The sequence below is a fragment of the Aspergillus puulaauensis genome, chromosome 5, assembly GCF_016861865.1.
Source record: "Aspergillus puulaauensis MK2 DNA, chromosome 5, nearly complete sequence".
In the NCBI taxonomy this organism is placed as follows: domain Eukaryota; kingdom Fungi; phylum Ascomycota; class Eurotiomycetes; order Eurotiales; family Aspergillaceae; genus Aspergillus; species Aspergillus puulaauensis.
Genome location: NC_054861.1, coordinates 1,840,615 through 1,863,202, shown reverse-complemented (window position 1 = coordinate 1,863,202; position 22,588 = coordinate 1,840,615). Strand labels below are relative to the sequence as shown.

At 51.2% G+C, this 22,588-nt stretch overlaps 11 protein-coding genes across 11 annotated transcripts; 8 read left to right on the top strand and 3 right to left on the bottom strand.

The window, feature by feature from the left end:
- Positions 1 to 628: 628 nt before the first annotated feature.
- Positions 629 to 5,171, top strand: APUU_50718A (putative jumonji family transcription factor; the record flags this gene model as incomplete). The annotated part of the gene is made up of 5 exons (XM_041705746.1): positions 629 to 889; positions 955 to 1,052; positions 1,109 to 2,043; positions 2,111 to 3,161; positions 3,272 to 5,171. The coding sequence occupies 5 exons, from the start codon at positions 629 to 631 to the stop codon at positions 5,169 to 5,171; spliced, it is 4,245 nt and encodes a 1,414-aa protein (XP_041558201.1).
- A 547-nt stretch (positions 5,172 to 5,718) lies between these two features.
- Positions 5,719 to 6,039, top strand: APUU_50717A (uncharacterized protein; the record flags this gene model as incomplete). The annotated part of the gene is made up of 1 exon (XM_041705745.1): positions 5,719 to 6,039. The coding sequence occupies one exon, from the start codon at positions 5,719 to 5,721 to the stop codon at positions 6,037 to 6,039; it is 321 nt and encodes a 106-aa protein (XP_041558200.1).
- A 585-nt stretch (positions 6,040 to 6,624) lies between these two features.
- Positions 6,625 to 8,334, top strand: APUU_50716A (putative GABA permease; the record flags this gene model as incomplete). Its single annotated transcript, XM_041705744.1, has 3 exons — positions 6,625 to 6,719; positions 6,788 to 7,348; positions 7,422 to 8,334. 3 exons carry the CDS (start codon positions 6,625 to 6,627, stop codon positions 8,332 to 8,334), a joined length of 1,569 nt encoding a protein of 522 aa, XP_041558199.1.
- A 630-nt stretch (positions 8,335 to 8,964) lies between these two features.
- Positions 8,965 to 10,430, top strand: APUU_50715A (acyl-CoA-binding domain-containing protein; the record flags this gene model as incomplete). The annotated part of the gene is made up of 4 exons (XM_041705743.1): positions 8,965 to 8,980; positions 9,053 to 9,166; positions 9,245 to 9,317; positions 9,380 to 10,430. 4 exons carry the CDS (start codon positions 8,965 to 8,967, stop codon positions 10,428 to 10,430), a joined length of 1,254 nt encoding a protein of 417 aa, XP_041558198.1.
- Positions 10,431 to 10,998: 568 nt separating this feature from the next.
- Positions 10,999 to 11,770, bottom strand: APUU_50714S (coiled-coil-helix-coiled-coil-helix domain-containing protein; the record flags this gene model as incomplete). The annotated part of the gene is made up of 4 exons (XM_041705742.1): positions 10,999 to 11,097; positions 11,214 to 11,346; positions 11,443 to 11,670; positions 11,751 to 11,770. 4 exons carry the CDS (start codon positions 11,768 to 11,770, stop codon positions 10,999 to 11,001), a joined length of 480 nt encoding a protein of 159 aa, XP_041558197.1.
- A 528-nt stretch (positions 11,771 to 12,298) lies between these two features.
- APUU_50713A (putative nucleoporin) lies at positions 12,299 to 13,748 on the top strand (the record flags this gene model as incomplete). The annotated part of the gene is made up of 2 exons (XM_041705741.1): positions 12,299 to 13,588; positions 13,653 to 13,748. The coding sequence occupies 2 exons, from the start codon at positions 12,299 to 12,301 to the stop codon at positions 13,746 to 13,748; spliced, it is 1,386 nt and encodes a 461-aa protein (XP_041558196.1).
- A 1,162-nt stretch (positions 13,749 to 14,910) lies between these two features.
- Positions 14,911 to 16,411, top strand: IWS1 (transcription factor SPN1; the record flags this gene model as incomplete). The annotated part of the gene is made up of 4 exons (XM_041705739.1): positions 14,911 to 15,424; positions 15,487 to 15,569; positions 15,629 to 16,107; positions 16,159 to 16,411. 4 exons carry the CDS (start codon positions 14,911 to 14,913, stop codon positions 16,409 to 16,411), a joined length of 1,329 nt encoding a protein of 442 aa, XP_041558195.1.
- A 481-nt stretch (positions 16,412 to 16,892) lies between these two features.
- On the top strand, positions 16,893 to 17,806 carry APUU_50711A (HIG1 domain-containing protein; the record flags this gene model as incomplete). The annotated part of the gene is made up of 2 exons (XM_041705738.1): positions 16,893 to 16,933; positions 17,005 to 17,806. 2 exons carry the CDS (start codon positions 16,893 to 16,895, stop codon positions 17,804 to 17,806), a joined length of 843 nt encoding a protein of 280 aa, XP_041558194.1.
- A 425-nt stretch (positions 17,807 to 18,231) lies between these two features.
- On the bottom strand, positions 18,232 to 18,705 carry APUU_50710S (putative quinol monooxygenase; the record flags this gene model as incomplete). The annotated part of the gene is made up of 3 exons (XM_041705737.1): positions 18,232 to 18,379; positions 18,449 to 18,561; positions 18,643 to 18,705. 3 exons carry the CDS (start codon positions 18,703 to 18,705, stop codon positions 18,232 to 18,234), a joined length of 324 nt encoding a protein of 107 aa, XP_041558193.1.
- Positions 18,706 to 19,883: 1,178 nt separating this feature from the next.
- APUU_50709S (uncharacterized protein) lies at positions 19,884 to 20,512 on the bottom strand (the record flags this gene model as incomplete). Its single annotated transcript, XM_041705736.1, has 2 exons — positions 19,884 to 20,333; positions 20,399 to 20,512. 2 exons carry the CDS (start codon positions 20,510 to 20,512, stop codon positions 19,884 to 19,886), a joined length of 564 nt encoding a protein of 187 aa, XP_041558192.1.
- A 436-nt stretch (positions 20,513 to 20,948) lies between these two features.
- On the top strand, positions 20,949 to 22,550 carry APUU_50708A (uncharacterized protein; the record flags this gene model as incomplete). The annotated part of the gene is made up of 3 exons (XM_041705735.1): positions 20,949 to 20,990; positions 21,124 to 21,272; positions 21,341 to 22,550. 3 exons carry the CDS (start codon positions 20,949 to 20,951, stop codon positions 22,548 to 22,550), a joined length of 1,401 nt encoding a protein of 466 aa, XP_041558191.1.
- Between the last annotated feature and the right edge of the window lie 38 nt (positions 22,551 to 22,588).

Sequence of the window (22,588 nt, the reverse complement as noted above, 5' to 3'; positions counted from 1 at the left end):
AACTGTCGACGAGCTAGCGCCTGTGTTGACTGGATATCCTTTGCTGCTTCTTCGTCCTGTACCACCGCAAATATCCTCGCTCCATTCCCTTATCTCAGAGGAGGAACGACCTTGTGCTCTGTGCTTTGCGACCTGCTTGCTTACCTACTTGACACTCGACTAATCTCATGTCGGCGGGTCCCATCTCATCATTAACTCGCTAATTAGCTCAGTCGACCGCTCGGCCGTCGGGACTCAGTTCCTTATCTCGTATCCTGCGGCTGCGTTCGTCCTTTTTCCAACCCCCTTCCTGCATCAATGAGAAACGGCCTACCCTAGCAATTCACTCCAGGGTCACTGGGATCTTTTCAGCATCGCTATCTCACACGCTCTCTTATTCCGACAACTATCGTTGCTATCGTTTGGACCAAAGCCCGACCATCGCAACGAAGTCCGGCAATCATAAACCTCTGCAGATAACGAAGACCAGGGGGAAAAAAGAAAGAAAGCAAACGTCTGCCGATTTCTTTTTCATCGTTTTCCCCGACCGCTGGGGATTGAATATTTGCCGTCGATCAGCGGTCGCATTCTCGACGACGGCATCCGCACTTCCTCCCGAACTCTTTCAACTCTTATTTTCATATCTCGCATGGTGATGGCTGCAACAATTGATCGCCCGCCTCTTGAACAGATCGCGGGCGGGCCTGCGACTGATGCGGCTTCGATCACACCTCCTCACAGCGTCAACGGCAAAAAGGACGCACCGGATGGAGCTCCTTCCGAGCTGTCCGACCTAGAGCTCGACTCGAAAACTACAGGCGCCCAGGAAGCTCCATCGGTGGAAGATGAAGATGAGGAAATTGAACCGGATCATTACTATGGGGGCGGCAAGATTCCTGTTTTCAAACCTGTATGTCGCTTCACTGCACAAGAGTCCAGCTTTGTGCTGTTGTTGGCTAACACAGCTTCGTGTAGACGATGAACCAGTTCCGCGATTTCCAAGCCTTCATCAACAAAGTCGACAAATATGGGATGCGCTCAGGAATTGTCAAGGTCATCCCACCCAAAGAATGGTATGGTTGACGGAGCTCCAGGTTATGATCTTAATTGACCTTTTCGTCTTCTCCAGGAGCGATGCCCTTCCGGCCCACGATGAAGCAGTCAAGAAGATCCGCGTGAAGAACCCAATCATGCAGGAATTCCACGGCTCCCACGGAACTTATACCCAGGCAAACATCGAGAAACAGAGGTCTTACAACTTACCTCAGTGGAAAGCGCTCTGTGAAGATGGCAGCCACCAACCGCCTGCTCGCCGAGGAGAAAGGAGAAGAAACCAAGAACGTGCTAACCGTGCGCCTTCGGCTCCCAAGCCCCAGACAACGCGGTCCGACACTCCAAAACGAGGGCCTGGACGCCCGCCTAAGCGATCGAACCAGTCGAAGGCCAAGGAGGAGGCAGTCAAAATAAAAGAAGAGCCCCCTGCGGACGACAGTATGGATAAGATCAAACAGGAAGGTCCGCCCACACCAGTTTCGCCTGAATCGAACCCCGTTGAAGCGAAATTCGAAGCTCTCAGCGACGGCGAGTCGCTGCCTGCGCCAAAGCCAAAGGGACGACAGCCCAAGTCGGTAACCGCGCGAAGGAAGCAGAACAAGGGTGAGACTATCGACCACATTGATGAAGAAGCCTACAAAGATTTCGATTACCGCATTCATGATAACCAAGACTATACCTACGAACGGTGCGAAGAGCTAGAAACCGCTTACTGGAAGTCTCTTATGTTCAACAACCCTATGTATGGTGCAGATATGCCAGGTTCTCTCTTTGATGAAAACACAACCGAGTGGAACGTTGCGAAGCTACCGAATCTCCTCGACGTCATCGGGCAAAAAGTCCCCGGTGTCAACACTGCATATTTATACCTGGGCATGTGGAAGGCGACATTCGCGTGGCATTTGGAGGACGTGGACCTCTACAGTATCAACTACATCCACTTTGGCGCTCCTAAACAGTGGTATAGTATCTCCCAAGAGGATGCTCCGAAGTTTGAACAGGCAATGAAGAGTGAGTATCTTTACTTTCTAGCGGCCTACCCGTGAGATACAGGCAGCAGTTCTAACCGCAACTTTAGGCATCTGGCCCAGCGATGCAAAGACTTGTGACCAATTTCTCCGCCATAAGACTTACCTTGTCTCGCCTAGTCTCCTCAAGTCTCAGTACGGCATCACAGTCAACAAAATGGTACACTATGAGGGCGAGTTTGTGATTACATATCCTTACGGGTACCACTCTGGATACAACATTGGATACAACTGCGCCGAGTCCGTTAATTTTGCGACCGAGAAGTGGCTAGACTACGGTCGGGTCGCCAAGAAGTGCAACTGCGAGTCCGACAGTGTCTGGATTGATGTGGACGATATCGAGCGTAAACTTCGTGGCGAAGCGACACCTGAATTCTACGCCGAATTCGATAGCGACCTCGACGCAATTGAGGGTGCTTCTGATCTCCTCACGCCTCCGCGTAGTGTGCCGGAAAAGACTTCCACTCGTGGCCGTAAACGCAAGCTTGATGGCGATATGACCAAGGTCAAGCGCGTGAAGGTGGATTACCCGAAGAAAATGCCTTGCCTATTGTGCCCCAATGATCTAGACTATGAAGACTTGCTGCCCACTGAGGATGGAAAATCTCACGTCCATCGGCGGTGTGCTTTGTACACTGAAGAGACTAGCGTTCTTCGCGACGAATCTGGCAAAGAGGTTGTGTGCGATATTGATCATATTCCCAAGGCTCGCATGGGTCTCAAGTGCCTCTTCTGTCGTGAGGTGCGTGGGGCATGCTTCCAATGCAACTTTGGCAAGTGTACGCGGTCTTATCATGCCACTTGTGCGCTTCTAGCAGGAGTACAAGTGGAAGAGGGCGCGGTCACTGTTTTGGCGGATGATGGAAACCAGTACTCTGTGCCCAGTGTGGACTTGAAGTGCAAATACCACCGCCAGAAGAAACCGTCATGGATGGCTAGCAGCGAGCCGCTGGACAATGACCGTAAGTTGATCGAGACTGCTCGACACCTCGTTATCGGCAATCTTTTGCAGTTCCAGGTCGACAAAGAAATCTGCGGAGCGGTGGTTCTCGAGAACCGACCCACGGAACGCACTTTGCTGGTCAAAGTGCTACCACGAGGGTAAGTAGAACTTCCCCCCTCCCCCGCCATATCCTCCGATCTATGGTGGGGTGATTTGTTTGCCTTTTTCCTATTTTGGATCCCATGAAGCTGACTGGTGCATGGTTCAGGGACGTAATCGAGTTACCATACCGCTGGATGCTCCTTGTACGAAGGAGCAACTTCGCCCCTCTGGCGGCAGCCATCAAACCACTTCCCGCGCATTTAGCCCGGAAGCCCGAAGCTCGGAGGGAATTGGAATCCGCACTGCCTGTGGCAGGGAAACCATTTGGCGACGGGCGATCTCCGTACCAGTGGGCCGAATTTGAGACGGTGGACAGCACTAACCGTCCTTCTGCCCCACCAATGGTGCAGGTCAACCTGGACAAGATGGAACAGATCTGGTATTATTTGGGCCAGTCATCGACCGAGTGTAGGGCTCAATATACGCACAACCCTAGCGTGCCCATCCACAACCCGCGGTCGAATTTCCTGGACAGCGTCAAGTCCCTTGGCGCCGTGATGGCCCGACTCCCCTCCTACCCCCACCAGCGCCTGCCTCCTTATGTTTTGACTGCCCCTCATCCTCACCTCCTTTCTTCTGCCGCCGCCACCACCACCGCCTCCGCTGTCGCTGTCGCTGCTGCTGCTGCTGCTGCCTCCCGCCCATCGCTGCCGCAGCGCCCTTCTTTTGCCCCTCCTCCTCGCTCGTCTCCCGCTGCTCCGACCTCTGCTGCTGTTGCTGCTTCTGCGATGCCGTCAGCCTATCGCTCTCTTCCCAATCAATCTGCCCGTCATGCTCCGTACCCGCAACTCACCAAAGCCCATATTCAATCCCAGCAGCAACACAGTCATCAGCAGCAGCAGCAGAATACGAACGGCTCCGTCACCACCAATAACAGTCACCTCACCGTCAATAATTTTGCCGGCGTCCGCGAGATCATTGCCCGTCGTCGACTGGCACAAATCACCGATCATGCCAATGTCTTCGCCGGGTATACCATCGTCAGTACGGAATTGGTCGTAGAAACTCTCCTGGGGCCCATGGGCTCGGTGCCGCCGAGCAATGGCCTCGAAAAACTGGAGCTTGCCATGGCTCAACAACGCGTCCACCCCCGTGCCCCCGATGGAACACTTCTGCCAGTACAGCCCCTGAACATGCGTTCCGAAGAAGTCACAAGGTTATTGCAAATGCTGCGGTTCTCTCTCATCAGCCACCGCGACCGCCTGGATGTGCTTCAGAAGAAAGAATCGGAAAATGTGAAGCAGGAAACGGCCAACAAGACCAATGGGGCTGCTCCCAAACTACCGCAGAAGTATGCATATCTTGAGCAACAGCGTGAGCAGGCTCCCACTGTATACCAATCTCCTTACGATATGCCCTCGGGGTTCACCGAGTATGCCCGCACGACATTTGGTCTTACCCGTGCTGAGCCAGAACTGCCCATGCCTTCGCTAGCGAATGATTACTTCGCCAGCCTCTCCCCTGAGAACCAGGAGAAGATTCTCAAGACGTGTGGCAGTTTTGTGCAACGAGCCATGGAGCGGTCGGCACCTCATAGCCGGCAGAGTTCCGCCTCGAATCTCCGGCTCGCCTCGGCGTTGGCCCAGCAAGCTGAGAACCCGACCATTGATATAACAACGGTAGAGGACATGCCTCTATCAGGTCTTGACTTCCCTTTGCGGGCAGATTCACCATGCTCAAATTTCAGCCGGTCGCATTTGCGATTCCACTCACCAAATGACTTCACCAACCACGGCACAGAAGTTCACCACGACCATCATGACCTGTTTGGTGACCAACAAGCCAACACTCGATTCTGGCAACATGGACCGTGGGCCGCTGGCGATGGGAATACGCCCAACGAAGAGAGTCGACCGTTCTTTGGGCCTCACGAACGGCTGAAGCATGATTATGCTTCGTCTGATATCTCCTTGGGTCGTGGTGGACCGGGCTCATTGCACTCTGTCGATATGGCTGGGTTTGGCCTCGACAACCCCGACGACCTTGGTGGCGCTCTTAGCCCTTGACTGTGACTGCTTATAGACAAGCTCATGCTATATTTGCATGCTGCCGTAACTGCATCAACATGTAACGATTTATTATTAGGATTGACGACTGCATGACGGGCGTTTGTATTTTTGTGTCCTTCGTTTCTTCGCACAGGATCCCTTCATTCGCGATTCCCCGAGCCGCCATGACACGCTATGATCAGCAGTTGACGCCAACTGGGCCGGTTATGGTCCAGCTCAGGGACTTGTTATATATCCCCTGTGTTTTGTTTGCATTTTCAAAAAAGAAAACCACTCGACTTTTCGAGAATGGGCAACAAATAATGACGGTTGGGAGAAGGAACAGCCTTGGGCCATATGGCAGCCACGATTATGCTGCTGCCCGCCTGACACGTTACACCACGCGGCACCGGGCGTGCGCTCCCTTTGCCTATGACGAGATGTCTGGGTGTTGCCCGGTTTCGAGTGTATTCGGACCTACCGTCACCCCATTTCGGTTTTTCCTCTTGCTATCACGACGAACTCTTTTCCTCGCCGACTTCAAATAACCCTCATTCGCTGCCAAATGAAAAAAGAGGAACCAAAAGCAAAAGCAGAGATGATGAAAGATCAATGGTTTTTTGTGTTTCTCTGTTCTACGAGAAAATCACGAATTGTCTCATGTGCCAATACACCTTCCCATTTTTTGATACCCCCCGAATTCCCATTGTTCCCTGTTGCTACTTGGCTGTTCCTTACTCTTACCTCCCTCCTGTCGTCCCTCCCCTCATGTCCCATTTGGCTACCCTCCTCCCCCCAATTCAGACCCTTACCCCTCTTCTCTTCTTCTATATTGGCGCTCATCTTTGTCCATAGAGGAACTGGCATGTTGCAACGTGCTCGCTAGTGATGTGGATGACCGATAGATGTGGCAGCCGTCACTTTTCAGTGACAATTCGCCGTGATGTATGTTGGAAATGATAACTACGAATGAATAAATGAATATATACAATCGATTCCCTGTAGATTACTCTGAAATGTAGCGTTGTTGAAGTCCATTTAATGTTTGAGAGTGCACCATGGTTCAGTCTGGCGCTGCGGCCCACATTAATCTGTCTTTCTCGGAGGCAGGTCTGCAGCTTATCAGTGCATTAATGCAAGGGGATGTAATATTGCATGATCCGACCCGCGTTTATCTTCGCTATCAGCGTCATAGAAGATAGGGATTGCCCGAGACCGGAGTAGTGGAAACGCGACTCGCAGCGATGCAACATTGATAATCGTGAAGACTGCCTAAAATCATTGATCGTCCACGGTTCTCGTATTGGATTTCCCCTCTTCAGGTCCACCTCCGCATTTCCTTTGCCTCTTCTTTCCTTCCCCGGCTGTCAGATTTCCATTCCCATTGTTTCAAAAGGCGTTTGTTCCATCCTTCCTTTCTTCATGCTTCGATAATATCCATCCTGCTATACCTTTGCTCTATCCGCCCACCATGCCTCAAGACCCCAGCGCCGACGAGGCCCTGGCCCGTATGGGCTACAAGAGCGAACTTCCCCGCAATCTCAGCATGCTGAGTATCCTCGGACTGTACGTTTCCGCTCCACAGAGCCATCCCAAGAATAGCGAACAGCAAACTAATCAGATGCAAACAACAGCTCTTTCGCAATCATGGCCGCGCCCTACGGTCTCAGTACGACCCTCTACATCACCCTAACAGATGGGCAATCCGTCTCCGTCCTCTGGGGCTGGGTCCTCGTGACCCTAATCTCAATCGCAATCGCCGCGTCCCTCGCGGAGATCTGCGCCGTCTACCCAACCGCCGGCGGCGTATACTACTGGAGCGCGATGTTGTCTACAAAAGAATGGGCGCCGATGATGTCATTTATCGACGGGTGGTTGACCCTTGTCGGGAACTGGACGGTGACGCTGAGCATCACTTTTGGCGGGGCGCAGTTGATCCTCAGTGCGATTTCGCTGTGGGATGAGTCGTTTGTTGCGAATGAATGGCAGACCATTCTCATGTTTTGGGCGGTGATTGGGACTTGTGCTCTGATTAATGTGTTTTGTGCGAGATGGTTGGATCTCATTAATAAGGTATGTATCTTTTGGACGGCGTCCAGTGTGCTAGTTATTTTGGTGGTGTTGTTGAGTATGGCGGATGATAGGAGGAATGGGGAGTTCGTCTTTGGACACTATGATGCGAGTGAGAGTGGGTGGTATGTATTGTCTTCCTTGTTCTCCGGGCATATATATATGACTACTGGAATGGGGCTTGCTAACAGGCATTAGGCCGTCTGGGTGGGCTTTCTTCGTTGGATTACTGCAGGCCGCATATACCTTGACTGGCTATGGTATGGTGGCTGCGATGAGTGAGGAGGTCCAGAACCCCGAGCGTGAGGTTCCGAAAGCAATTGTACTATCTGTTGTAGCTGCTGGTATCACTGGACTGGCCTACTTGATTCCAATCTTGTTTGTGCTGCCGAATGTCAAGATGCTTCTTAATGTCAAGAGTGGACAACCGGTCGGGCTGATTTTCAAGACCGTGACAGGCTCAGCAGGAGGCGGGTTCGGCCTACTCTTCCTGATTCTAGGCATCATGATGTTTGCAGGTATCGGCTCCCTGACGGCGGCTAGCCGATGCACATACGCCTTTGCGCGTGATGGTGCCATCCCCGGATTCCGACTGTGGAGGAAAGTCAATAAGAGACTAGACGTCCCTGTATGGGCAATCATCCTCTCAACAGCAGTCATATCCCTGCTCGGTCTGATCTATTTTGGCTCAACCGCAGCATTCAACTCCTTCACAGGCGTTGCCACCATCTGTCTATCAACGTCGTACGGGCTCCCGATTTTCATCTCCGTGATCCGTGGCCGAAAAGCAGTCAAGAACTCCGGCTTTTCGCTCGGTCGGTTCGGATACGCCATCAACATCTTGACCATCCTATGGATTTGTTTGGCTGTGGTGTTGTTCTGCATGCCGGTTTCACTTCCTGTCGATGCGGCCTCGATGAACTATGCGAGCGTGGTGTTTGCAGGCTTCGCGACTATTAGTGTTACCTGGTACTTTGCGTATGCGCGGAAACACTTCACTGGCCCGCCGGTCCCTATGGATCAGCTTGAGGATACACCTGGGGTTGTCCCGGGGAAGCCAGCAGTGGACCCGGAGCGGGCGAGTTCTGGGCTGGTCGAGGAAAAACGGTAGACTCCAGAAGCCTGATAAGAGGCATTGTACAGTGTAAATTAATTGCAACAACAATTTCAAGTTATTCAATGAGTAAGTGAATCGAACAGTACTATCAGGAGTAAAAAATAAAAGTAATTTCCCCAGAATTTGCTTGTCAAATTGGCTCGGGGCATGACAATCACAGGGGGAAGAAGGGCAGCCCAGACGCCTCCGAGAACCGCGGTTCAACTGATCGAGCGACCCAACGGCCTGCCTGCCAAATCAATCAACAACGCTCCTATCAGTCATCACCACTCGCTCCTACGCCTCTCTTCGCGTCTGAACTGGAATCCGACTTCTGCTCCATCCTCAGTTTCAGTTCGAGATTCGACGAATTCGCCATCTTCCCCCGGCATTCTCGTGGATCGCTTCCCCTCTTTCTCCGTCTCCGCCGAACCTCAAACTGCAAGACAATCCGAGTCTGGGGAAGCTGGACGAGGGCCTGCCTATATTTGACCGAACAGCCTTGCTCTTCTCTGTCGTTATATTCCGTCTTATCGTGTATATTATCTTCCCGACGGATCTCCATGAGGGTGTCGCGCCCACATCGATGCGCAATCCCGCTCTGATGAAGCACGAGCTCAACCCCGAGCCTTTTTAATTCACACCATGTCGGACTCAGTGGGTGCGTGATCCCTTGATTTTTTCTTGCTTTCAACATACTCTTGGGGAATGAGGTCTAAGTGATGATTTATAGATCGAGTTTTCGTCCACGCCCTCAACACCGTCAAACGCATCCCCCGAACCGGAACAGCGCGGCCGCCGGCCACGGAGCGGCTAAAACTCTATGGATTATACAAGCAGAGCATGGGTATGGGATTTCCGAGTTTACTATAATTTGGGTCCGATTTTGACCTAGGAGAATCATGAGCTGACGTGGATTCTACAGAGGGGGATGTCGAAGGGGTGATGGACCGACCTGTCGGGAATACAGCAGATGTTTATATGGAATGTGAGAAATGGTACGTCCCCGATTTGCCTCGACTTTATAAATTACAAAGTATCTTTTGATAACCGTTACCAGGGATGCGTGGTTCGCTCAACGTGGTATATCTCGCACAGAGGCCAAACGGCGATACATCTCAACCCTTGTTGACACAATGCACACTTACGCCTCACAAACTGCCGAGGCGCGCGAGCTCGTGTCCGAACTCGAATTCGTCTGGGATCAGGTCAAGTCGAATATGTCCTCCTCGACAGCGTCGAGCCCCGTACAATCGACTGGGTTTCCTTCAATACCACAGCCGCAGTCATCATATGGGAGCATCGGTGCGCAGTTAGCGCATCACCCAGAGTATCAGTATCTAGCGTCAACTGCGCGCGGGGACTCTCGCTTGCGTGTATTAAGCCCTGTTAGCCAGCCCGATGAGATTTATCAAAGGCGTGCGGCGCGAAAAAGCTACGACCGCGAACAAGGGTCGGACCAAACAGTTGACGACGAAGACGATGTAAATCTAGACGAGGACGAAGATGAGGAGGAGTATGCCGAGGCTCAGGCCAATCTCTATGAGGATGATGAGGACGAAGATGAAGTAAGCGGCGTCGTTGAAGAAGATGACGATGACGAACATGGATACACAAACCACGACCCAGATGGAAACCGGAGCCGGAAACGCAACCGCAACCGCAACCATAACGGTAATGACTACCACACTCCAGACCCAGTTCCAGACCCAAGCGCAGAGGAGAAGGGAAACGTTCTATATCAAGGAGGCATGCTAATGCAGCAGGGTAAAGACGATGTCGATAGCCGGCGATGGCGCCGCAGAGTCGAGCAGGCCTTGACCAAGATGACCGCCGAGATTGCCGCCGCCCGCGAACAGTTGGAAGCACGCGCCCTGTCTGCCCGTCGGAGATCAGGCGTCTGGGCCTGGCTACGATGGCTGGTCTGGGTGACCCTCCGGCAGATCATCTGGGACTTGGCTGTATTGGGGATGTTGTTGATCTGGATGCGCTTGCGTCGGGATCCACGGCTCGAGGAGCAGCTGAAGGCCGGGTGGTCCGCCGTGAAGACCCGATTGCAGGGCTTGAAGGCTCTGAGGGGTATGAGGAGAGTATATATACCATTTCCTTGAATCATTTATTATTGGTCTCGTCAGCTATCCATCAACATGCCTCCGAAGCATTTACTCCCTTACTCCCTTACTCCCCCTCCGTCCTCTTTGGCCCTTTTCGCTGGTATATTCTGTTCAAGTACATATTAAATAGAGGGCTTTCCTTTTTCATGTTCTTATTGGGATATTTTATCTATTTCATGTTGGATCTTTACATATGTCTGCATTTGAACGAGTCTCATTGACAATCTATACGGATCATTTCTGGTTGCTTGTGCCTTTCTTTCTCTTACCTCTCCTTTGTCAATGATATCGGGTAGAGGGTACCCTTCTGTATTCTAGCATAGATTCAGATACTCAGTCAGATTCATGATACTATCATTTCCACCTGACATTAGTTTTCACACATAAAAAGAAAAACGACATTCCTAATGCTAATATGTACATAAATACATCCCGATCAAATCCAGACCATGACACGAGACTGATAACAGCGAAACTAATAAAAGACACAGGAGACCCGCAACAACCATTGGCACTGCATTTATTTTCTCTAATTATAACAAGACGTTTGCATTGCAGAGGTTGCTTAATATTGCGGTCCGGGGAAAGAAGCATACAGCTGCTTAGGTCGGAGATGCACGGGGGTGACGTTCTCGGGGGTTCCGGGGATAGTCTTCTTGAGGCCCTGTTTTTGCGCGGACATGTTAGATTTGTTTCCGGATCGACAGGCCATATAATATATGTATCGGCCAGAACGAGCCACTGCGGCCGGTGGCGGGTATGTGACAGCGAATAACGTACCAGCTGGTCAAAAACACACTTGTTCAACTCCACCTCATCCTTGCGGCATTCCCATAGTCGGTGGTTGTTGTTCTCCAGGCACTGCCAGTGAGTGTTGAATTGCTGGAGGCAGTGCGTGTTGATATCCTTGATACTGTAGAGGTACCATCTGTGGTTAGCATTCACGCAGCCAAATAACCACACTTTCTATATCCTTATGTTGGAGCGAGATCCACAGGTAAAAACGTACACACTGGCCGCACAGCGGGTCACCTTCCTGCCCTCCTTGAGACACTCAACCTCTCCCCGCCCGTTCGACTCGTCCTTGCACTTCATGTAGTCATCGTTGAATGCCTTGCACCGGTCTCCAATGAAGTAAGCAGCGCTGGTCAGTGGCGCAGAAGTAGCTCCAATCTCCGCAACCTTAGGGACGCCATTGGGCATAGGCGTCGGGTCGTAGAGGTTTTGTTGGTTGAACCTGTGATTAAAGAAGGTTAGACACTGCGCGGGCGTCGGGAACAGACCTCAGAGCGAGGAATTGAGGATAGGGAACCATACTGAGGATCTCTCCGCGACATTGTGAGTGATTTTTCGTGGAATACGCGGGTCAATGATCGCTGCGTGGCTCTATACACTGGAAGGAGGGCTTGGGGGAGCTTGAGTTGCGGACGGAGCGGGAATTGGGACATCGGTTTTTGCTATGCGCTGATTGGCTGGTTCGGGTTGTCGCTGTCCTGGAAGTCACGGGATTGGATATATTGCTGCCTGAGGCTTTTACTCTGCTGGGAGCTGTGTGAGGTGGATTCGGCTTCACGTGACACCTGCCAAAACACAACAGCTGCCGCCGATAGGAAGAAGTATCTACTAGTCGGCCCAAGCTAAGCATTCATCTCGCTAGACGCTGCATTTTCTGATTCCTGTCCTCCGGGTGATGCGGCGCTGAGACGTTGCGGCTGCAGAATTAAAGGAAAACCAATTTCGCGCTTCGTTGTCACTCGTCTTTGTTTCATATTTTTCGAGCTCTCTCGCTGCTCCTTCGTTACCAACGCAGCACACCGAATAACAATTCTGCTTGAGCGCGTCAGCCTCAGCTACACCCATTCAATATGTCGCTCTTTGGAGGCCAACAAGCGCCTGGCCAATCCCTGTCGCTCTTTTCGAACACGGGTAAATCCAGCCCCTTTGGCGGCGGTGGGACAACGGGAACAGGAACGGGGACAGGGAGCCTGTTCGGCGGAGGTGCAACCACGGGGACACAGCAGCAGCAACAGCAAAATACAGGGGGAGGTGGTCTCTTTGGCTCGTCGACCACGACACCGCAGCCTCAGCAAAGTGGTGGACTTTTTGGGTCGACTACGCAGCAGAAGCCGCTCTTCGGACAAACGCAACCGCAGCAACCGCAGCAGCAGCAGCAGCAGCAGACGGGGACTGGCTTGTTTGGAGGGCCATTGGGGGGTGGACAGGAACCGCAGAAGCCTGCAGGAAGCTTGTTTGGTGGTAATCTAGGTGGAACTCAGCAACAGCAACAGCAGCCTCAGCAACAGGGAAGTCTTTTCGGAGGACTCGGCCAGACACAGCAGCAACAGCAACAGCAAGGACAACAGCAGAGTCTCTTCGGTGGCGGTGGTTCTTTACTGGGTGGTGGCCAACAGCAAGGACAACAGCAACAACCGCAGCTCGGACAGTCGACGCAACCCCAGGGATCGAGTCTATGGTCTCCGGGGCGCGCGGTGACGGGCGTTCACCGGACAGTTCCAATGCAAATGACCATCATCAAAGACAAGTGGGATCACAACAATCGGGCCTCTCCTTTCCGGACGTACCTGTACAATAATGTTGGAGAGGACAACGCACCCTTTTACCAACCGGGCCCGCAGGACGATGAGACAAAATGGGAGGATGCGCTACGGAGTCGACCAGACTCAGGCTATGTCCCTGTTTCAGTGCACGGATTCTGGGAACTCGGCAAGCGTGCACAGCGACAGATGGACTTTTTGACCATGATGCAACAGCGCCTGCATGAGATCAATAACTGCCTAACGGAGCTGCTTTCTCGACACGATCTGAAAATCTCAGTTAAGATCGCTGATTGCCGCCGGAAACATCTCGTCCTCAGCAAGCGATGCCTATCGCTCGCCGCCAAAACTCAGGTCCTCCGTAACAGGGGTTACGCCATGGATGATGCCGAGGAAGAGTTGAAGAAGAAGCTTGCGCAACTGGAGCGGTCTGTGTTCGATCCCTCGCTCAACGGCCGCGGTGAGGAAATCTGGGCTCGTATGCTGGCGATCCGGGAACACTCCAAACGACTACAGACGGAAATGGAACGTGTTGGTGCTGGCGCTGCGGCGCAGAAGGAGGATGACTTGGACGAGAATACGATGAAGATAGCTAAGAAGGTACCGCCTTTCACTATATCTCCATGGCTTTTGATTTTCATAACGCTAATTTGTACTCTCACAGGTATTGGATGACTACCACGCCCAGATCCAGCATCTGCAAAAGGAGATGGAGTCCGTGAAGAAGGACTTCGAGGAAGCGACAAAGTCGCTTAACTAGCCCTTACTCTTTCAATATATTCCCGTTCTTTCTTCTGCACACCGCGGCTCGCTTCATGCTTTTGGTTTGGTTACAGTTGACGCACGCCTGACTACACTATTCGGAGCATGGAGTTTATGTCATTTGTCATTTCATTGAGGGAAGCCATGAAACCACCTCTAAATTTATCACTGGAAAAGAAAATCGAATACGAATGTACAATAATAATACATTATTCCTGAATTACCAGGCCCAAAACAAGCCAAGTCAAGAGATAAGATGCGCCGAAATGCTCAGTTCAGTTCTCTTCTCCGTTCACGTCTCGCCTCGTCTCATCACATCACATCGAATAGCGTGTGTAGGTGGGTGGTAGGATTACAGAAACTTCTGGACGAAGTCAATAGCGAAGGGGGCTATTTGAGGCATAAACAGTTAGCTTAGATACTGGGAATTGGACGCTCCGTGGTTTTTCTGGGGGTTGTAGGTTCAGAGTGCAAAGGTGACGTACAGAGGTAGAGGAGGACTCCGCTGGTGACGGCCATGCGGACGGTCTGGTTAGCCTGGGCCTCGCCAGCCTAAAAATTATAATACCGAGTTAGTGTTTGTTCAATAGCCTTGTGCAATTCGATTTCGCTTTCGCTTCTGGTTGGAACGGTCTGTATGTACCTTGATTTCCTCCTTAGAGGGCTCGGGTCCTGTTACGCGTGGGTTAGTGGAGGTAAGAAACATGAGCAGAGCAGCAAATATATACCTGGAGCAAACATATTGTGTTATTTTGTGAAAATGGAAGATGAAATGAAAGAGAGAAAAGCAGTGTAGTTATTGAAGATGTTATTGATTCTCAAGAACGTAGCTCGCAAGTGAACGAAAAGTCGAGCTGGGCAAATTCTGCCGCCCAACACCGCCGAGCTTCCCGATGCGATTCTGACCTTGGTTCTTTCATCCATTCTCCTGCCACTGCTCTTTCTGGTCTATAACACCTCAATCTGAGACTCGATTTGCTTCTCTAACTTGTATTTCTTTTCTTACCTTCTTATTTTTTTTTTCTCGATTACGTGGTTTGAATTCGGAGGCTGGTCCTGATCCTACTCGACCGTTTGACGGTTGCCATTCATCTCTCCTTTCGCCCTTTCATCTCTAACACCCGAATAACACACAAGCGACTCGAAACGACGTTTTGATCATGTCTGCGAGTCCAGAGCCAACCGCTACGGCGACCACCCCGCCGATCGAATCGAAGCAAGATGCAGAAGAGGCCGTGCAGCCGCCGACCCCAGGCGCAGGCGACGAGGCTGATGCCAACGAAAGTGACGCCAAACCGGCTCAAGATAAGGGGGGCGACGAAAACGAGAATGATATTGATGAACATGACCTCGTCGGCTCAGATGACGAGTCCATTCTCTCTGAAGTAGACGAGGCGCAGTTCGAGGATTTCGATCCTGAGAATGTGGATATTGAAGATCGTCCGCAATTGGATATCGATGAAGAGAACTTGAAGCTTATCGGGCGACACAAGAGAAAGCGGACAGGAGATGAAGAGGGGTCATCTAGACGGAAGAAAGAAGGGCGACGGAAGAAGAGCCGGCGGCATGCGGATGATGAAGAGGGTGGAAGTGATGGTGACACTGGAGGGAGGCGGAGGAAGCCCAAGAAGGTTGAGGTTGAGGAGGATGATGAGACACTTGATCCTGCTACGCGTATGTTTTTTGTGTCGTTTGCGATGTTTCATGGTTTGGGCAAAGGCGCTAACAGTACGCAGGTCGACGGAGAGCCCTTGACCGTGCTATGGATGAGGCGATGAAGAAGCCAACGAAGAGAAGGGCTAGGAAGCAGGATGGAATTGTATGTCTTGCGCCGACCACCTGCTCTGGGTTACAATGGCCATTTGCTAACGTGAATAGGATTTGGAACAAATGGCAGATGCCGAGATTGAGGAGATGCGCAAGCGCATGACCCATGCGGCCCAGATGGATGCCATCAACCGACGTGAAGGCAAACCAGCTATGCACAAGCTTAAGATGCTTCCTGAGGTCGTGTCGCTTCTCAACCGTAACCAATACGTTAATACCTTGGTCGACCCAGAAATCAATCTGCTGGAGGCAGTCAAGTTCTTCCTCGAGCCGCTAGACGATGGATCGCTTCCGGCCTACAATATCCAACGCGACCTGTTGACTGCATTGGGCAAGCTCCCGATCAACAAGGAAACGTTGGTTGCCAGCGGTATCGGTAAGGTGGTAGTGTTTTACACTCGGAGCAAGCGTCCAGAGCCCGGCATCAAGCGCATGGCCGAGCGATTGCTAGCTGAGTGGACGCGACCCATTCTCCAGCGCAGCGACGACTACTCCAAGCGAGTATACCAAGAAGCAGAGTTCGATCCTACGTATGTTTCCTTCCGCTCATTTTGCGCGATCTCATAACTGACTCGATATAGCAAAATCACATCGCGTGTCAAGACCGTCCAGGAGAATACTGCTGAGGCGCGCGCCCGCGAGCTCCTTCCTCCGCGCCTGGCGAACCGTGCGCGTGCTGAAATTTCACATACCAGCTACACCGTTGTTCCGAGACCGACAATGGTGCAAGAAAGCAAGTTTGCGCGACCGCTAGGAGCGAGTGGAGAAGATCGATTCCGTAGAATGCGGGCGCGCCAGATCGCAGCGGCGAAGGGCAGTGGCACGCGACGGTAGTTTTCTTGGCTTCGGGTCGCATATGCTTGTAACTTAGCTTTATTTTTGTATCGGGCGGTCGGTGGGCCATCAAAGCACTAATTAAAGGCCTCCAAGGCAGTAAATAAGCAAGGCGAATTGAATAATAATTCGGAGCCTACCATTAGCTGCGTACCATTTCCGTAGACAGTAGTTGCTCGTTGAATGCGGGCAGTGGGCGCCTGGAAAACACGGCAGCGGCGTTTGGTCGGCATCGTACGACCGGGACAAAGCCCGAGTTTGCACCGGCAGATCCCGCGCGCTCTCACTGGACAGCTCCGCGGCGAGAACGTCACCGGGCTTTGCTCCATCCGATATCTCCCTCTCTCGTCATCTGCACATCAAAATTCTCGCAGTCCCTCTTCCTATAAAGCTTCCAATTGTCCAAGCTTGGCTTCTGCACTCCACGCCACAGCTCTATACAGACCTCTGTACATATCTTCCAACATCACTCTCACACACCATGAAGCTCCTTACCAAGGAAGAAGAGGACGCCCACTACCGGTCAGCCCATCAACCCAACCCAGCTCAATTCAACCAACAAAGAACCAATCCTAACCAATATTCCATCGCAGGCAAGTCGTCAAGGGCGGCTCCTTCGGTACAGCCCTCGGTCTAGCTGGTGGCTATGCAGGTGTTATGCTCGCTACCCGCCGCTACTCTACAATCCGCAACCTCACACTCCCCATGAAGGCCTTCCTCGTCACATCATCCGGAACATTCGTCGGTATCATCGCGGCTGACCGGTCCTCGCGCGCCTTCGAAATGTCTCAGAACCAGTCCCGCCTATGGTACGAGAACCGTAAGGAACAGATGCATGCAGAGGAGCTGCAGGGAATGAGCTTCGGCGATCGTGCCCTTGCGTGGGCTCGACAGGAGCGATACACAATTGTCGGTACTACGTGGCTTGCTTCCATGATTGGTAGCTTTGCTCTCGTCGGACGTAACCCTTATCTATCGGGCCAGCAGAAGTTGGTGCAGGCTCGTGTTTACGCCCAGGGTTTGACGCTTGCTGTGCTCGTTGCTAGTGCGGCGTTTGAGATTTCGGAGAGGCGCAGAGTCAGAAGGGAAATTGATGCTAGATCTGCGGGCGCGGCTGCGGGCGCTACCGCTGCTGGTGCTGTGGCGGAATCGAAGACGAAGGCGGAACACGGCGAGCAAGGCCAGGGTGACCTTTGGAAGGAGATGGTTGCAGCTGAGGAGGATAGGTTGAAGAAGAAGCGCCAGTCGCTTTACGAGCACCACCACGAGCCTGGCTCTGCGTCTAACAAGGGCACTGACGCGCAATCTCCTTCTCCAGTGCAAAAGGCCGAAGCGGAGGGAGCTCCGAGCGAGCAGAAGCAAGAGCAAAAGTCCGAGGAAAAGAAGCAAAAGTGATTCAATTCCGTTAATTTTGGGGTTTCAGCATATATGGATAGATGGCTGTTGATTCATGGTGTATAGCATCCCTTTTTTTTTTTCGTGGTTGGGCAGGCTTCTTGTGCCACGGTTTTGCGTTTCCTTTTTACAATATCCATGGATGATGTACTTTTACACTCTCTTCTCTTAATGACGACTCTCATTGCTTCGATGTGACAAATGTTCAATCATCCTGCCTTTCGCTTTCCTGCAGCTGAAGGCTGTCCATAGTGAAGGGCTCTCGAAATTTTAATACATTGACCTCTGCATGTATAGGATTCGTCATATGTAAATATAGCCAAGGCCAAGCTCAAGCTCCTAATGTATTTGCCACCTAGCTGAGGCTCCATAAGACCCATTATTTACCTACTCTGAATCCCCCATCAGCAAAGCAAGGCCGCCATTCAAAGCTTCGCCCTCCCATCAAACCCAGCAACAAACGCCGCTCTCTTGATCTCCGGCGCCTGAGCTAGCAAGCCCCCAATGGCCTTAGCGAACTGCTTAAACGGCGTGGTGGCGGCATGCTCCTTCAGATTCTGCGAATCAGTGTATCTGCAACCAATATTAGCAATAGAACTGATTGATGGGTCTAGACTCTAGACAAGGATGGATGTTTCTCACTTCTCAACAAGGACAAATTCCTCGGGCCCCTGCGGCTGAAGCGCAAAGTAGATTTGGGTCTTGGGTTCGTTTTCCTGGACGTATTTGGAGAGAGTTTTGAATGCTTCGGCGACCTTGAATTTGATTGGGTTTTTTTGTTAGCGAGTGTTTTTTGATGTCAGTGACTTTGGTGAGAGAGATATATATATCGGTACCTCGTTAAATTTGCCCGGTTTGGGGACAAGTTTGACGATGTTGTAGATTTCTTTGGAGGACATGATGGATTATATAGATATATACAATAATAATATGTATATAAGGTGGAATAAAAACTTTCGAGGGTACTGATATGCTTAGAAGTTGAGCGAGAGTCGATGATGCCTTGGTTCAACTTCGGTTGTCATCGATGTGGAGGCCGGAAGATGCCGAGGTTGTTGCGATTACAATTCTAACATCCCGTTACTCTCGCCTTCTCCTTACTAACCCACTAATATGACAGGAGAATTCGGCATACAAACCTGATTTAGTACTAGAATATAATGAGCTCTGTGTATGGTATGGATGATAGCCCACATTATCCAAAACCAGCTTGGAATTAGAGAATTGAGATCTATGGAATCTATGATGTCTTAAGTCTAACGTACAGAAAATCACAACGAGAATATCCTTTTAAGAAGTTGCCCACTCAAGAGGAGAAATATACAATAGCCCTTCTTCGCCATTTCAAAACAAAAAAAGGTCAATACAGAGAAGATGATCCGTCGACCCAATAGTCATCTTGGTCATCTGGCTCTTCAACATCTTTCAGCGAAGAAGAGGATAGAGTTGATGATTCATCAAGAGGAGGCGGAGAAGATGATCCATCAAGAGAATCGTGTTGGTATTCTGGCTCTTCAACATCTTCCATCGAAGAAAGAGAAGATTGTTCACCAGACAGGGCTGTGCTGAACTTCTGGCTCTTCCTCGGCGTTTTCTAGGTCTTGCCCAGCTTGATCCATCTCATCAGAAGGGTCCGTTTGCGGGACTCTCGCGTTCGCCTGGCGTATAAACCTGTCTCGTTGCTCCTTGGCCCAGTCGCGGGCGTTACGGTATGCCGAAACTCCCTCATGAAAAGTTTTGGCATCCTTTGTTAAATTCCAGTGGCCAACAATCGTCATCACATGTCCCTGGCGATGGCCACTTGCACATTCAAACTCCTGGGGATGGGTTATATATAGTGCGAGTGCTCCATTGCGTGAATGGTAATTAAATGAAATTGTGTAGGCGTTATTGTCATACGTCGGTGTATCCTGCCTATAGTTCTGGATACAATACATTGCGCGGGATCCAAGTGCACCGTGATGGCACGCTTGCCGATCTGATTTAATGAGAGACCCGTTAGGGCCTTTGGCTTCAAGGGTGAAGTTCGGCAGCACGATTGGGAGAGATTCGTGTTTTGCCGGTTTGATGTAGCTGCTCAGCCCTCGCAAACTGTTCTGTCAAGGGTATCACCATTCGCGCCATAGAACCTATCTGGCTTGACCGGCCGTAGCATTTTATTCGTGATTTGGGACATATTTCGAAATGGATAGCCCCCACATTCGTCCACGGGGCCATGGTTACCTTCAATCAGAGGTACTACCTCATTTAATACTTCCTGATCATTGGCAGCTCTACTATTCACCTGACCGAAGGCATCAAAGTCGACCTTCGAAGAGCTTGACGAGTGGAGCGAGGAACGAGAACAGGAGAGCATCCTAAGAATACCCCCAAAGTTGGCCGGCGGAAGAAGTGGTGGCCTGTTCAGATACATATGCACATCTGGGTATATCTGGTTATTGATCAGATGTTGCTGCAGTTTACTTGTGTACGCTTCAGTTGCCATGGTCCTGTCGGGAGTCGTGTCTGACATTCTAGGAATAGAGTACTGGGGTTGCGAGTGTCAGCATCAAATGGCAACTCAGGAATTTGAGCGCTGTTTAATTTACTTACTCCTCTAAGATCAGAAAGGTCTGGCCCTCCATCTTGGGCAAAAGCCTCCAGTTCGTTCAAGCCTTCTGGAGATAGACCGTGGAGAGGATCCGGTAGATTCTCGTAAGAGGCCATATGTCGGCTCTAAAGTAACATGGAGGAATATAGATAGACCAATACTTCAGGAGAATCCAGGAAAGATAAACATAAAGAGTGCAATGCGGAAACATGTTGGCGGATAGTGTTGAGCCTTCTTAAAGAATACTGGTCGTGAGATTCCTGGCAAACGGGATGATGCTTTAGAGAAAGAAAGTATTAGATCTGTTTGTATCGACCAAATGACACTGAGCTGGTCTAACAAGCTAGAGCTGATGAAAGAGTTGTAGTAGCTGTGAATTAACTGGCAAGAAATCTACCCCGGAGTAAACAAATGATATCGCGTGCCAAGAACGATCTAGACCAGTGACGTAATGACAAATAACAGCTCACGTGGGGATCGGATCTTCAGAAATGTGCTTCCTTGCAGGCAGCAACAACGCCCAAAACAGTCTGTCGAGCAACATCTTCAAAGATGAAAAAAACTCTGTTACTGGTTTTTATCCACGGGTTCAAGGTAGGGCAGCCGTATACCTCCACCCATATGAGGTCGAGAGCTCAAGCTGGAGTCTCACCGATTTCCCCGGCGAACTACCCCGATTTCTGATTGTAGCTGGCTAACAACATGGCTTTTTTTTTGGCATATTCAGGGCGGCGATGACACATTCGGTAGTTTCCCGCAGCATATTAAAGGGCTCCTTAGTCGTAAACTTCCCTCCATTACTGTGGCGACACTCGTCTACCCGAAGTATGAAACCCGAGGGAGTTTGCAGGAGACTGTAAACGCATTCCGAGAATGGTACGTACTGGTTATTGTGCTCTGAGCCAAACTACCGGGGCCCAGAATGGCGCTGATATTCTATATAGGCTCCAGGATCAAGTCATAGATTTGGAAGTATCCAACCGAACAGCCTCACCGACCGTTGATCCCTCCGTGCACGTCTTTCTCGTTGGTCATTCAATGGGCGGAATAGTTGCAGCAGATACGCTTTCACTCCTAGCTTCCGAGCAACCCATACCACCGAGAACCTCTCCGCAGTCATCACAATACCAGTCAGACGGAGGATCAGAGGACACCGCAGCTGCAGAGAGCACGAGTCTAGGGGAATCCAGTACATTCATGTTCCCCCATATCCAGGGAGTGTTTGCTTTCGATACCCCATACCTCGGCATCGCCCCCGGAGTTGTCTCGTACGGTGCTGAGGGCCATTATAAGAATATCACGTCCACATACAACGCATTCTCAGAGGTAGCTGGACTGTTTGGGTACGGAGCGAACAACACCTCTTCAAAAAAGGAAACACCAGCGCCTTCGAATAATGCCAATAAATCGTTACCCCCAAGATCGGATGACGACGCGGCAGCGACACCGTCCTGGCAGCGATGGGGACGGTATGCTATGTTTGCAGGCGCTGCAGGTGCTGTTGCTGCGGGAGGCGCTGCAGCCATGTATTCTCAACGGGAACGTTTGACCGATAGCTGGGGATGGGTATCTTCACATCTTTCATTCGTGGGATGTCTAGCACGACCGGCGGACCTTCGACAACGCCTTGCTCAGTTAACGCAGGTGCGCAAAGACCGAGGAATCAGATGCGTCAACTTCTACACCAGCCTAGGGAAGGGTGCATCATCCCTGGTGGAAAACAGCACCAATTTCAACGAGACAGGTGGCAGTCAAACACCATCATTCAGCTCCAAAATTATCCGCTCAAAGCATCGTACTTTTTGCACCCTGCCGGATAGAGATGAGGGCCAAGAAACGTCAACTAGCCTGGGTGCGGGACTGGAGTGGATCAAAGCCGTTAATGACAGGGCCACTGATGAGATCAAGGCCCATACCTGCATGTTTTTACCGAAGGAGAACCCGGCTTTTTCAGAGCTAGTGAACCAAGCATGCACGGCGATGACCAGGTCGGTTGATAGGTCTTGGTATAGTACCGCTCGGGGTCAAACAACATACGATGACAATAATAACCACGCGCACATGCCGCGGCCCGAGAAGGACCGAACCCATAATCAATCCGAAACCGGGACTCTGGATGATGACGGGGACGACGACGTCGTTCTCGTCGACTGATATTCTCTATGGATCGGTCGGAATGTCGGAAATGGTCT